The sequence below is a fragment of the Strigops habroptila genome, chromosome 4, assembly GCF_004027225.2.
Source record: "Strigops habroptila isolate Jane chromosome 4, bStrHab1.2.pri, whole genome shotgun sequence".
Lineage (NCBI taxonomy): Eukaryota > Metazoa > Chordata > Aves > Psittaciformes > Psittacidae > Strigops > Strigops habroptila.
Window position 1 is genome coordinate 83,075,282 of NC_046358.1, and position 15,675 is coordinate 83,090,956.

The following is a 15,675-nucleotide window of genomic DNA, read 5'->3' on the forward strand; positions in this document are numbered from 1 at the left end:
GGGCTTTGATCCTATGTATCCTGAAGTTCCTTTTATTTCTGAAAGGATGCTATCCAGAGTATTTCCATGGCAAACTTCCCAAGAGCTGCTTTCACATGAAGAATCCGATGTCTTAGTTTTATGCAGGGCAAAACACACTCTCTGCAGCACGGGCAGGGTGTTTAATATGAGTCTGCACAGTATCAGGCAGGTTTGTCTGTTTAACTTGCTCCTTGAATTGCTTCCCAAGTCACGTGCTGCCAGATTAGATCGATCCATTACCTAATAGGACAGCTAAAAACACTTCCACGATTTTGCTGACAACGGGGGAATGGTGAAGTAAAGGAATAGATTTTGTAGGAGACCTCGGAATACACGACTGCGGTATTGGCAAGCCCCTTGTTCTCCTGTGAAATTCCCTACTGCAGTGGTGCATTGCAGGAAATAGCTAAAAATCAACGCACAGAACACAGCCATGCATCATATTCAGGGAGAGAGACATGCATTTGAACCTGAAGCAGCTGATGTGCTTTCACAAAGCAAAGATACTTTCCGCTTGTAAAGGGATCTTGCTATAGAAGGAAATGCAATTCAATTGGAACAAGCTCCATTATTGCGATGGTTTAAAAACACAATAGGCTCTTAAATGCATTTTTTATGGAGTACTTGAGAAATCAGTTAGGTTTGTAAATGCTGGGGGGGGGGCTGAGCACCTATCATAGGAGAAGCAAATAAGCAATTTCAGCATAGTCATTTTAATACTGGAGAATGCCTTTGTTCTTGTTGAAATACAGCTTCTTACTACTGTGACTGTACACGGGGGAAACCAAAATGACATCTTTAGAGCATCTTGCTATTTTCTCCTCTAGCTTGTGCTGTCTGTCTTTTAAATAGTGCAACTTTTTTTCCTTCCAAGTTTCATTTCAGCCTGTGGAATTTTGTGTGAAATAAATTGGAAACTGTTGGGGTTTTTTAAGGGAAAAAATAATCTGATGTCCAGCTGTATATATTATATATTGTATTTATATATATATATAAAATCATAAAAGAGTTAGGGTTGGAAAGGACCTTATGATCATCTAGTTCCAACCCCCTGCCATGGGCAGGGACACCTCACACTAAACCATGTCACCCAGGACTCCGTCCAACCTGGCCTTGAACACTGCCAGGGATGGAGCATTCACAGCTTCCTTGGGCAACCTGTTCCAGTGCCTCACCACCGAGGCGCTATAAGGGTATATGTGTGTGTATATATATATACACACATACACATATATATATGTATCTCGTGTATATAAAATTCAGAGTAAGGAGAGCAGGAAACTGTATGTAGAGGTTAAACGATAACTAGTCAGATCTCTAATGAAATTAACAACTCTATATGGGGGTGAACCAAAGTTCTCTGGTTCTACATTGAGTTGCACTGTGCTCTCTTAGAAGAGTCCTTGGACCAAAGCTGTGGTTTTGGAGCTTGGTTAGACTTTGGCTACAGCATCATTCTCATTTAAGAACACGTCTTCATGTCAGAGTTGATTGAGAAGTATGTGTCGTCTCTCTTCTGAGTATTGTGCGTAGATTTAATCCCTTAACTTCATTGTGTTGGAGCTTCAGCTGTAATTTGCTTCTGGGTAGACACACTCCAAGTTGACTGGAGCCCAGGTTGGCAGCAAAAGTAGCTGCCGATGCCAGTTGTTTTAGAGCAGGCAGATGTGATCACTGCTCAAACTGCTGCCATTGCTCCAGATGTGTCGCTGCCCCCGGTTTGGAGATGGTTCCACCTGCAGTTGAGCCAGTGGATCAAAGAATGTAAGTGCTCCTCTTCAGCATGAAGTCACCTGACTTAAGTCCAGAAACATACCTGTAGGTGCAAATGTATGAGCTGAAGCAGAACAGTGTAAACCAGTCCCAGTAGGAAGGGGACAAATAGATGAATTTAGAGATGTTCTTCATCCTGCCATTTAGTGTAGAGCTTCACTGGAGCTTTGATCTTATTGAATGAAAGACTGTATTAAAAGCAGCAAGTCATTGTTCTGAATCCTTGGGGGAAAAGACTGACTTGAGGAAGCTTACTTAAGAATGGGAAGGGTTGCTTTAGGTTAGGGTGGTCCTAGTGTGTAACAGCGTATGGTGTGAGCAACTACTAGATCAAGTTTAGTGATGAGAACTAAAGTATCTGTCCTCAAGAGATCTGGTCCTTTCTGGAGGAAGGGCTCTAGGAAGGCTTTTCTAACTCCTATAGATCAATCTTTGTGTGTCTTAATCCAGTATTTGTGGATAAGGAAGGGAGGTTGGCTTTTCTGAGGTAACTTTCAGTGACTTCTCTTATTGTCTCTCCCCCTTTGCTGGTCTCAGAGCAGCCGTAGCGTGTTCAGGCACAGTGGAAAATGGTCTTTAACACTGTTGTCTAAATTAATGCACTCAGTTCAGAAAGGCATGTGGAGTCATAAACCCCTACTGTATTACCTGGATAGAAGCATTTTATAAAGGCTTTTTATGTGGAATTTCTGTGCTGTCCATTTCTTTTTCTAATGGACTCAAAGCTATTTCAGACTTGCTTCTTTCAGTTCAGATCAGTGACTCTCCTTATTTTATACTGCACCATTTTCCAACTGCTGCTTAGTGAAAAGCTATCCATGTTTTCCTTAAGCAGGAATAGGGAATGAATGAACCTCTGCTAAATTAGGACTGAGACAGTCCTGCCATGCACATGAGTTATTAGTATAACTACTCACTGTGCTCTAGCAGTGCTCTGTGCTCTCCATTCCTGTTCTCCCACTTTGGAGAAGGAAAGTGAATGTTCTGGCTTGTGGATTCCTAAATTGGTGGAAGCTGGGATATTACCTGCTTAGTGAAAGCCTTTGGGATAACTTAATCCAGATGTTTCATCCTTCAGCAGAACAGATAGTGTTAGTTCAGAAGATGTTTGTGGTCCTTTCTGGCTTATTCTGAATGTTGTGGCTTCCAGCTGATGTGCGTAGAAGATGCTTTTACAGGTGGCCTCTTTTCTCACGTGCTATGAAACAGCTCCTGTGCTCCATGAACTTCAGAGGGTTTACCTGCGTCTTCCTCTTGTGCCTTGTCTTTAGAGCCGTGTTCCTTCTTTGTTACTAACAATGCACTTTTATATAGAGCACTTTTCTGGTGTTCAGCTACCTCTTGAAAGCTTGGACCTCTCTTGTCATCTCCCACTTTTTGGGCAGAGAATAAAACCGACTTTACTATGTCCAAAGGCACGAGACAAAATGCTGTCAGGCTTCCACAGTCATTTCAGTGGTTAATTTTACACTTGTAAGACCTGTTCAGGAACTGGAAACAATATAAGTGGTCTCTTTTTTTCCCTTTTCCTCCTTCCTCCCAACTCAATTCTACCATTATTGTTTCTCTGGATGGGGATCCTGGTCCAGTCAATATATTTGGTCAGCTGTGCTTTGGTTCCCCATGGGTTGGCCATGGTGCTGTTGTGACAAACCATCACTCCTGCAGAAGGTAGCTGAGGCTGCTTTATGAATTAGGATAAATTCCCGTTCTCCTCAGCCTCCAGAGACTTTGTCAGCCTTTGGCATCAGAACACTTGGCAGAGGTTTGTCATTCCCAGATGAGGCAATTGGAGATAATTTGTTGAAACCAAAAAATACAACTGAAAAAGGAGTAGGATTAATGTGCTTTTAAAACTTTTAGACCAAAAAGTACTAACTTAGAAGCAGATCATTCAAAATACTCTGATATTAGCATCAAAAACTGCAAGTCTGTGCCTCTTGTGTGGTTGCTAATGTGTCTTCCATAAAGATAGGAGGGGGAAAAAGAACCCTGAAAAAATAAAGGGAGCAAGGGGGGAATCACCTTCAGATTTGGAATTGCAGAAGATATTTAATCATTCTTTCTCTGATTCTGAGTTTCTCCCAGGTGAGTTTCATGCACATATTACTTTGCTTTATCAAAAGACAGATAGTTTGTGCCTTTACTGGGATGCAGCATCATGGATAAGGTGTAATGGAAAAGTTTGATTAGTTTGGAAGGGGGAAAAAAGTTGCCTTGAGTTGCTTTCTGGCATCTTCTGTAGCATGTTCAGTACTTCCATTTTTCCCCTCTTTCACAGTGTTTTTTCTCTTATAGGCAGAAGTAGGATTCATGGGGTTAATCTAATCTGCAGAAGGACATCAAGCTGCTCAGATGTTCAGAATGGTATATTTTTATTTACACTCAGCTTGAGAACTGTGATGTTACTTAACAGCTTAGGCTACTTCATGTTTAATTATAAATGGTGATACTGTTGTCTTCAGACTTCTGCTCGAATAATCAGAGCCAAACATTCTGCTCACAGATGAGGAAAGCTGTGTGGACATCTTCTTTACTGCACCTGATGGCAATATGGGAGCCAGCAAATGCACTGGTGCAGAGCAAGGACCTTAGATTTAATGTTTGCTGTTGAACAGAACTGAAAACTGTCTTTTGCTGCTGCTGGCTAAAACATTTGTCACAGAATCATAGAATGGTTGGAAGGGACCTTAAAGCTCATCCAGCTCCAGCCCCCTGCCACGGGCAGGGACACCTTGCACTAGAGCAGATTGCTCCAAGCCCCTGTGTCCAACCTGGCCTTGAACACTGCCAGGGATGGGGCAGCCACAGCTTCTCTGGGCACCCTGTGCCAGCGCCTCAGCACCCTCACAGGGAAGAGCTTCTGCCTAAGAGCTCATCTCAATCTCCCCTCTGTCACTTTAAAGCCATTGCCCCTTGTCTTGTCCCTACCTGCACCTGAAGAAGTCCCTCCCCATATTTCCTGTACGCCCACTTTAGGTATTTACTAGAATTTAGGTACTTACTTAAAATAACCCAGTTTAAGAAGTTACCTGTACTTGGCTTTTTTCTTTTTAAGGTGACTTTCTGAACACTTCCCAAACCACCAACTACTGTAACTGGTGCAGTTTTCCTACTCCTAATAAAACCTTTACTGGTAGTGGGGCTGGAACCACAATTTCCCATATGGATCACATATTCTTTTTAAGATATAATTGCCACTTCTAATCAGACAAGATCATAATTAAAACTTGGTTGCAGGAAGTAAGTAAAAAATACTAAAGTCGATCTTTTAATTTCTTTACAGCTGATGTGTCAGAAATGTGCACTGAGTCAGTAACTCTGAATCATCCTATCAGCATGTGGAGGAGTGATATATATGCCATACCACTGGGAACTGTGGAATCAATTCCCCCTCTTTGTTTCTTGATACCTAAGAACAGGGCTCTGAAGTTTCAACTATTTAAATACATGAACTATCCCAACCGCTCTGCTAATGGATGGTGGCTCTGTGGCACCAGTGAATCTTGAAGTAAATGGAGACTAAGAAGGGATAGCAATGTCATAAGGCAGATTTGACCTAAATTTGTTACTCTTGTTGTGCAAAGAGTAGTCAAGAGTAATAAGTCTTGTCAGCTGTGGTTTAAGATTGGCTTTCTCCTCCCACAAGGCAGAAGAAACACTGCTGTTGGAACAGCCATAGGCTCTCCATCTTCAGCAGTGGTCAGTTATATGACCTTTTGTGATTATCTGTCCTGTATGCCTTTGAACAATAGGTGAAGGGAAGCATGCTGTTTGTCACTCAGTGTGAGCTGCTGTGTCTGTGTTACACTTGGACAAGAATTGGTTGCAGCACGGATGGATAAGAATAAAAACAAGTCTGTGCTTAGGCTGTGGTGTGGACATGGCAAAGTGAATAGCAGAGGCAAAAATTGAGAGGACTGACTGTACCTAAAATGTGCATATTAAGACCAGGAACTCTGAATATGTGAGGAAATGTTTAAATTCCTCTTAAATATCTTCATCTGTGGCCCAGTGAAGGCATTTACATGTCTTATCTAAAAAGCTTCAGTTGAACGTCTCTTGACATTTCTCTTTTGGGGTTTTGTTTGGTTTTTTCCCTCTATTCTGCTGTTAAACTAATGAATGCTGCAAACTTAAATTGGCCTCTTCACTGTTCCTGTGGAAGCATCACCAGGAAAAGGGGATGGAACTTGAAAGGATGCATTTATCTCAATACTTAGTGCAAGTCTAGCCTGGCCTTGAGCGCTGCCAGGGATGGGGCAGCCACACCTTCTCTGGGCACCCTGTGCCAGCGCCTCAGCACCCTCACAGGGAAGAGCTTCTGCCTCAGAGCTAATCTCAATCTCCCCTCTGTCAGGTTAAAGCCATTCCCCCTTGTTCTGTCACTACATGCCCCTGTCAAAAGTCCCTCTCCGGGCTTCTTGTAGGCCCCATTTAGGTATTGGCTGGACTCCTCACTCTTGCAGCACAGTCAGAAATGTCAGTTACTGTTTGTACCGTGCAGGACCATTCTTTCCGGTTTTCTATCATTGATAATTATAATATTCCATAAAAAAACCACTTAGAACCTCTTGGTTTCTGTGTGCAGTTCGTTAGAGTATCAAGGCAAAATTAAAGGGGAGAGCAGAGGTTTAGTAGGACTGGCTGGGGATATAAGGTGAGGGACTGAGTTTGGGGAGAGAGAATAAGGTTAAAGATGGAGAGTGGAGTACTTGAGGATCAGAAGAATAAAGAGGAGGAGCAAGCAGGGAGAGGGTATAATTGGAGAGGGTATGGAAGAAGGGGAAGAGTCTACATTTAGGCCTTAGGATAAGGAAGGGGTGTTCTTGTATCTCGGACATACCAGAGAAAAGGAGAAGTGACAGGTTGATTCTGCAGCCGAAATGCTGTTGGACTTCCCTAAAGCATCTAGACCATAAGCAAGACCCTAACTTGCTTTTCCCAAACCTTGAGTTGTGTTTTAAAGCAAGCTTGTGCCTTTCTGGATCAGACTGATTTTTGATTACTCATTTGCAGTATTCTGTTTCATCTTGGACTGTAGCCTCAAGAGATGGGAGCAGGGGTGGGAGTATTATGAAACAAAGTGATTTGATTATTTGGGGTGGGGTGGGAGGGTGGCAGCTTTGTTTTAACTTAGCAAATTGTTTAAAAGCACAGGCAGATGAAAAGGAGACAGCTAATCCAGTTAAGAACAGCCACTATGGGTTTGGATATTGATTTCTTCCCTCACTCTGTTGTCTTTTAACCTTGTTTTCTTACAATTTTAGAAAAACCATCTTGAGCTCTACAGAACAAATAGAGGATATGAACAAAATAGCTTCCTTTAAAGAAGTGGTCGAACTCCTCTCTTAACTTGCCACTAAGTTTTCTTTTTCCATCCTTCAATTTCTCTTAATCTTCATTGAAATAAAACCTCTTTTAGGTACGAATTTTCTGCCTTTTAGCCTAAAATGATTGGGGTTTTTTTACATACTTGTTATCTGTTTACAATACATTTAATGCTAAAGGTGTATTTTTAGCTGGCTAAGTAAAATAGCTGCTTGCTTGAGGAGTTGTCATAGCAGCAATCTTAACAGATAGGCTGATCCTATTTAGCTTTTGCAGCCAAAGAGCGACCGTTAGGCACCAGTTTGACAGTTCTGCAGTGTTTTTCTAAAGATGGAAATTGTGCTGGTGGTGGGGAATATGTTTTTTTTTTGGTCCTACTTTAAAATATTTCCTTCTGTAGGTGTGTGGAGTTTGATTCAACCCGTCTATTTTCATCTAACAGAACTTGGGGAGAACTTTGAACGCGCGCACACACACACAACATGTGAGATGCAGGATTTGAGGCTTAATTTGTAGAAGCTTGAAAATAAATGGCACAGTGCAGCATATTGCAAAGCTGCTTTGATTATTTTAACTGCCATAAGTGTTCTGAAAGAAAAATGCCAGACTAGGGAACAGGCTCGTGCATCATTTATTCAGCTCCACTTTTAAGTTACGATGGACTGGGTAAATAGAAGAACTTTGGGGGTTAGTTTTGAGGAGCTGCACTGTCTGGGTTATTAGGTGATAGCATAGTATTTTAGTAATTCCAATTCTTATTGTAATATGAAGAAAAAAGGTGCTTCTATATTGACAAGCAAAGGAATGGTGTTTTCAGATGAGTCTGTAAGATCACTCTGTAGGTGATCTCTGTAGCTCTGAGCTGTTACAGAAGTTCAGTTACTCCTAGCTTACTCTAAGGAATTTCTCCTGTCTGTATCTTCCAGTCAGATGGTATTGGGCCCAAATTGGTGGTGTTGGGCAGGAGACTTATCCCTCAAACTCCCAAGTCTCTTCCTACACTAGTAATTTTACTGAAGATCTATTAAAGTACCTGAGTTTAATGCTAACAGAAGATTTTGGGTGATGTTGGCTTAGAGTGCTTCAACCGTGACTGAGAGTCAGAAAGTCTATTTAACCTTCTAATTGCTGCTTTCTTTTTCCAGCCCTACTCGTTAAAATGTATTGTTACCATAGGAATGCAAACCATCATGTCAGGCTTAGTCATTGCCAGTGAATCCTGGTAGCTTTCATCACATTCCTCCCCATTTGGGGTTGCTCTGGGGAATCCTCAGCATGTCACTTTCCATGCTTAGCTCAAAGCCAGGCTGAGTGGCAAAAGTGTCTTCTGTAACTCCGGTGTGGATTTGGTGTTGCACCACTGTTTATGGGCTGGTATAGAGAAATCTGATGACTGAATCTGGCAGAATCTTCCAGCAGAGACATTAAATGCTGTATACCGAGAGACACTTCAATGTTCAAGTTATATTGAGGGGCTTAAGGAGCTTGGTGCAGAGTTCTTGTGGTCCCTCCACTCAAAACTCCTGCATCTTCACCTTTTTACCCCCTTGCCAGGCATCTGCTTTTCCTAAGCTCTGAAGTTCATCCAAATCTACTCATCTCCTCAAACCTGACAGAAGATTAGTTTTAGTCTAGCTTCAACTTCCAGGTTAGCAAGGTGAACCAGCTCAGCGAAGGGGCTGTTCAGCAGCAAAGCCCATTGCTTCAAGGTAGAAACTGTAGGTGGGGGGTGATTCTGAACAACTGAACAAGACCAAGGGCATTGAGACCTCACTCCCCTGGTAATCATCTGTGCTGCTGTAATGTTAAGCCCCTGCTATACAGCCATAATGCCCAAAGCTTTGCACCAGCAATGGCTGTTTGCGTGGCTGGATGGAGGAACTGATACGGGTTAATATTGGAGGGAGTAAGTGGCAGGTTCATTTCACACACATCTTTCTCCTGGTGCAGGTGATTCTGCTGATATGTGGTTGGTAGGGCACAGAAGTGCCCAGGTACAGTGAGGGAATGGTAGGATTGTGTGTGTTAACAGCAGTGCCTGCTTGCCCTTCTTGAAGTGTTCTATTAAATTACAGGCTGGGAACTGTAAATGGGTTGACTGTGTCTGCTCTTAGATGAGACCTGCTCCCTACCAAGACAAGGAAATACATGTATTGGACAAATGGAAGAGCTTTCTCTGTTAATGTGTCTAATTGGTGGCTTTGTCACAGGGGGCAGGACCTGTTTCCCTGCTGGTCTGCAGCATTCAAAAGGCACAAGGGAAAGCGAGCAGTTAGATCCACATCCCTCTGTTCAGCTGGACTTGGAGGTCTGTTTCTGTCACTCATATTCTGTCTCTTGTTTTGCTATTTCAGGCAAAGTCGTGCATTTGTCATATGTGTGGTGCCCACCTGAACAGACTCCACTCTTGCCTCTACTGTGTCTTCTTTGGCTGTTTTACAAAGAAACATATTCACGAGCACGCAAAGACAAAGCGACACAATTTAGGTAAGCTGTCATCCTTATGGTGCTTTTAACTCACTGTACTACCCGTGTCACTTCCAGGCAAGTAAGGTGATATGGCAGGGGGTTGGAACTGGATGATCTTAAGGTCCTTTCCAACCCAAATCATTCTATGATTCTATATTTTCTTGTAGACAGGAAGATCAATTTTGTGTTTTGCATTAGTTCACTTGTATTATTTTAAACTTGCCGCTAAACCTTTCACTGCATCACAGGTAAGTTTTTATTCACAACTTAAGATGTGAGTTATTGCTGTTTAGTATTTATGAATTAATGTTTTATATATAGGGAAAAAATAAAATTGGTTTTTTTTTCCCCCAAGTGTGAAAAGTGGTGGGTTTAGTGCCTTGAAGTAGAGTGTTAATTTTGGAGAACTTTACTTCAGGAGGTCGTGTTCACTTTCTTGTTCTTGCCAAGGTAAAAATCATCATTCCTGTCATAAAGAAGTGACAATCAAAATTATTTAAACTTTTAAAGGGTGTTTTTGAGCTTATTTTTGTGGGTGGGTTTGTTTTATGTTTTATCTTGGTTTTTTGGGGGGAGAGGAGGGAAGCGGGGTTGCGAGAGGTTTTTTTCTGTTTTCTTGTTTCTAGTGGGGTTAATAAAGTAATAAGGAAACAATTTAGTTCAAAAACACATTCAGAAGCTCTCTGGACGTGGTCCTGGGCAACCTGCTCTAAGTGCTTGAGCAGGAGGCTTGGACAAGGTGAACTCCAGATGCCTCTGCCAACCTCAGCCATTCTTCGAACAATAAAACCCCCAAATCAACCCTGTGTGACCATTTTTTATTGGCTTTTACAGGTTGTAATCTCAAAAGAGCTTTTGAAATCAATTCATTAAGTGAAATTATTTGGGAATCTTTTCCAGTGCAGAAGTAGAAATTATTCTAAGTAAAATCTGTCTAAGGATTCCCAGTAAAGTGTATATAAAGGTGTATTAAACCCCCTTTTGTTCCACTCTTAAGTTTATGACCAGATTTAAGATGTAAAAATTGAGACCATAGACAGTATTTGCCTGTTTATCTGTGGGTACTGTGTAAACACTGTAATATTTTTAGCACTAAACTTGCCATATTGATGGAGAACCTTTTATAAGAGCTTTCCAATTGCACATGTTGTGAGTTGCTGTTATTTAGGAAACCTCAATTCTTGAAGTTAATTTTTGTGCAAGATGTCTGTTGTAGTGAAATATCTTCTGTTTCCTTAAAGGAAAAAACAGCCTGGATGGAGGAGGGAGGTTCTTTGAAGATGCTCTCTTGTTTAAAGACTGTTGTAGTTATTGTTATGGTACTAGACAATTAAGAACATGTTGGATAAGGTACTTCCCAAAAGGAATAGCCTTTAGATAAGAAGGGCAGAAGTTAATTATACCAGCTGAAGCACAGAATAAAGTCTTGTATCATCCCCAAAAGGATTCTTTTGCAGCTAAATATAGTGTCCTCAGTGCACAAATACACGTAATATGAAGATTGTACAACTGCCTGCTTGACTTCTAGTTTTGGAGATTCCTTTTCTCTGGCTTTTTAATGCATGTTTTGGTGTTCAATTTCCAGGGGAATGTGAAATGAGCTGTAAAAATATCTTGGTGGCTTTGCCTAGTGCTTTGGGTTGCTTATACTGCTGCAGTTTTCATTGGGGGGAAATAACATCTGATAGGCAAAACCAAGTGAAGTGCTTGGATATTTCAAAACGGACAGGGATTATTTTAAAACACTTGGTGACTTTTTGCTGAGCCAACATCAGTCTCCATGGAGACCAGCAGGAACTGCACACTTAATCACAGCTCAAAGAAATATCATTGACTTCAGCGCTAACAGCTGTCTGAGCACTGGAAGTGATGGTTTTGCAGCTAACTGGCTCTGTTTCAAGAGGCTTCAGGATCAGAGTCCAGTGTGGTTTTAAAAGACATTTCTTGTTCTCTCTGTTCCCCTAAGCAATAGACACACTCTGAGCTTATAGAAATACCTGTGCTCTTGCATCTGCTTGCCTATTCAGTGTCTATTAATAATGCTGTACTTCTTTTAGTATATTCCTTGATGCGGGTGACAGGTAGGTGAAGATCCAGCTATATGAGCTGCTTTTTATAATCTCTGCATTGCACAGTGTCTGATAGTCGATCACCACGAGAGGCTGATATTTCCACTGGGTTGGGAATCCTTAATGCAATGAAAAATCTTTATAGAGATGTGATATCCTTTAGAAAGAGGTAGATAAGACTGAGTTTTCCAGGACTTTGAAGATATGGACTATTCAAACTAGCCTTTTCCTGTTCTGTTTCAGTGCCGTTCTCTTACTTGTATCTTGTACAAGGATATATACTTGTAGGTATCCCTCATCGCCTCCAAATACATGAAAATGGTATCAGTTGTAAACACCCATGGGTATATCCTAGGGCTGCTCAGAGAAGATCTGTGTCAAAATACTTTCTAATAATTGAAGAGAAGGAATTTTGTCTGTGTGTGAAATTCATGACAGACACAGGATTCAGAGGTGTTGCTTATACTGAGGAGGGCTGAATAGTCCTGTGATAAGAATTAAATAATCTCATTGACTGCAATAATAAAAATGAGATGAAATTTGATAGTAGAAACTACAAACTCTTTGTACTTCAAGATAATAATATCCTTGTGATGGCAACCAGAGGATCATTGATTGGAAGCAGAGGAGGAGGAGGAAAGCATTTAGGATATACAGGTCAGCCATTCCTCATAGCCATTAAAAATACCTGCTGTTCTAGGATGTGTTGTGCAAAGTATTGGAGGCAAATTCTCATTTGTTAGACGATGTGCATTCCAGCATGGCATTGCTATAGCTTAGCTCAAACTTGGAGCCAGACTGGGCTCATAAGAAGGCAAGCAGGCATTTGTTCATTGCCACTGTCTTCTGCTAGAGCTGCTCTGTTAAGTGCAGGTATTTTGAGCTCCTGCAAGCCATCTCTCAAAAGCTCCTCTTGGTATCAGAAATGACTCCTGGATCTTACTACTGCTTTTATTGAACATAGTGTTTTGAGGTAAGTCTCCATTGTTGATCAGATGAGAATATGCAGATGGGTATAAGCAGTTTGCATCATAACATATAGAGCAGCACAACACTTTGTGTCTATGATTTGGGGATCCTGCCCCCAAATTTCTGGGGGGGAAAAAACCCCAAACCAGAAAACAAACAAAACAAACTGAAACAAAATCACAGCAGGACTAAACAGGGAGTATTTAACAATTTTTCTCCTTTAAACCTGAATAGTATTTTGTGCTATCAAGAGAAGGTGCTTTAGGCAGGAGGATTTCACTCTTTTCAGTTTTCAAAGGTTTAGTGCAAACAGGGAAGCTCTTGAAGGTTGTAGGGTCAGAGAAAGGCAGGGAGGAGACTGACAAAAGGCAAAATACACTTTATAATAGGAAGCACAGGACAACCTGAGTATAGGCATGCTGCAGACTCCTGGAGTATACTGGGTGCATGCACACATAGTAAGCAGTGTGTGTGTATATGATACATATATTTCTGAATGAGGTCAAGGAGCTGGAGTAAATACTCTGCTTAAAATAAGTTAACATAAAATGTTTGGACAAACCATGGTTCTTCGAAATTCCAGGTCTGGATGGGGCCAATAGGTATCTTGGAGACTTTAGAGCACAACCCACAAAAACACTTCTTATCTGCTGGCTGCTGGTTTAAAAATAGAAAAAGAAGTACTTAGAGTAGAATGGTTTTATCTCAAGTATTAGGAGAAGAAAATACCCTTTCTCTTAGATACCGCTGAACTGTGGCCATTGTTTTAATATGTAGTAGAAGAGTGGGTATTTGATGCTTCATTTTTGGCAACAAAAGGAAGTTTGGCTTGTGTTTGGGATTGTTTTGGTTTTCCTTTTTTCCTCTCTGTAATGAAGTACATGCAGTTCTCAATGGTTCCAAGCTAGGCTGGACACCATTTAGTGGTTTAGTGGGATCAGCCTTTCTTTTTCTTCCCTTTTTCTTTCTTTTCTCCCCCTTTTTTCTCGTTCCATCCCCCTTTTATTTTTCCTTTCTTAAAAATCTCTGACTAGAAGAGCTGATAAGACTGTTATCACCTTGATAGAGACTGAGAGGATCAGGGAAGAGAATGAATAGTCTTTAATGTGTCTGCTTACTAGTTCCTGGCAAAATCCAATATACATGTCGACTGGTGCATCAGATTGAGTCTGGGGTGTTTGGGGCTTTTTTGTTTGTCTTGTTTTGGGTTTCTTGGGTTTTTTGGGGTGTATTTTTTGTTTCTTACTGAGATTAGTAAGACTTTCTTACTCTTATCAGTAGACCTTAGTATCTTACCAGTTTAGGAATTCTGAGCTGTGATGCAAGTTCCAGGCACCAGGAAAACAGGAGGAAGGCAATCGGATACTTGTATTAATACATCAGGTACAAGAACAAGTGAAGAGCTGAAGTTTAGCAAATCACTTCTTGTGAACTTTAGACTATTATCTAAGCTGGTTTAATATTTAATGTTTAAGGTGAGAAATCAGGGAGCATGAATTAGTTGAGGATGTTTACTTGAAAGATGTATTACTGAAGTTGAACAAAATGTAGGTGACTTGCATGGAATATGAGTGTGTTGCTTTCAAGTTGACAACATGCCAAGATTGAGTCACGGAAACTCACAATGGAATTAACCTCAATACAGGTAAAAACTGACCTGAATTGTGAGTAGTTGTATGTTTCGCTCTACTTGAATGCAGCCAGTGTTCTAAAGAAGACAATATGAAAACATGAGTCACAGATATGTCATATCTGATGGAGGGCTGCCATATATTATGGTGAAGTATCCCATTTTCATCTGAGCAACACTGGTTCTGTTCATCTGAGTCTTTCTGAACAGAAACACAGCAAGTTTCTTAACTGGATGAGGTGTGCACACGCTGCATGTGGCACGCTTCTCTGCTTTCTTACATGCTGTTGTTATGTTCCCATCATCTCTGGTCTCTTAACATTTTCACAAGGATGTCAGTGGTTATATTTGGCAAAGTAAAGCACTTGGGCTTAAAATAAAACTCTTTCCTTGGCTCCCAGATAGAGAGTTTAAAGACCTTTTGCTGCCTAAATTTAAACTTTCACCCCTGTGCTGTTGTCTTTCCAAACTTACTGTCACTTGCACCACTAGATAATGTTGCTCTCATTATGCCCACGTGAGCTTCTGTGATGCCTCTTTGTTTCTCCAGGCTGATAGCTTTATTTTTGAATGAATATTGAGATATCTTTTGATTTTCTCTCTTGTGTTGCAGCTGCTTAGAATTCTGTATATGAAGAGGTATGAGGAGATCTGACTTGAAAATAAGGGTAGGCTGTTGTCAGCATAGAAAGTGTAAAAGCAAACTTCTTATGAATGAGGCCTGTTCCTGTTAGGTTTGTGATCCCAAATACTAATGCAGATGATATTTGTTCGATGTGCATTCTCATCCTTTACTGTCATAGTGGATTTTACTGAATTTTTTGTTCAGGTGTGTCAGTTTGGGTAGAGCTTCACAGCAATTTAGTTTTAAAAAACCAAACCATTTTAACCTGTTGATAACAATGAGGTGAAATTTGTTGTTTTATATGGACTTTGTCCTTTTGGTGTGGTGTAGCTTCTGCTAGTTGTAACGAATTGCTTGCTTTGGAAGAGTTTCTGTCAGTACGTCTGTGGTTCCTTCATTGAGGACCCTGTGCCTAGCACCCACCAGGCCCTGCAGACCGGCTCATGTGAACTGACTTGGTAGTAGATATTTTGCCCTAAAGAAAACATCCTTTTTCACCTCAAGATGACCAGAATAAGAAAATTAAAGCGTGTTTCAAGGGGAAAACTCAATTTACACTGATTTGAAACAATAAACTTACACACTTTACTAGGATCCTGAAACTGAGCAGCCCTGTTTTGGCTCTCATGAGAAACTCCTGCCCGCCCTTTGTGCTGTAACCAGGCCTGTGCAGCCGCCTTGTCACTGGTGCTTGAGGTAATTTGTCCAAAACCTATTGCAGTCTTTTTAATGCCATTGAAAGCATTGGCATATATACAACTCCATTGTTCACATAAGTATGCTGGAGA

General features: G+C 41.0%; 1 protein-coding gene across 3 annotated transcripts in view; it reads left to right on the forward strand.

The window, feature by feature from the left end:
* Positions 1-15,675, forward strand: part of LOC115607615 (ubiquitin carboxyl-terminal hydrolase 22-A) — a 101,123-nt gene that overhangs the window by 29,190 nt on the left and 56,258 nt on the right. For all 3 annotated transcript variants that reach the window (XM_030485112.1, XM_030485111.1, XM_030485113.1), the window contains exon 2: positions 9,480-9,612. In XM_030485112.1, the coding sequence (XP_030340972.1) occupies positions 9,480-9,612 (133 nt within the window). The remainder of the gene's footprint in view (positions 1-9,479; positions 9,613-15,675) is intronic.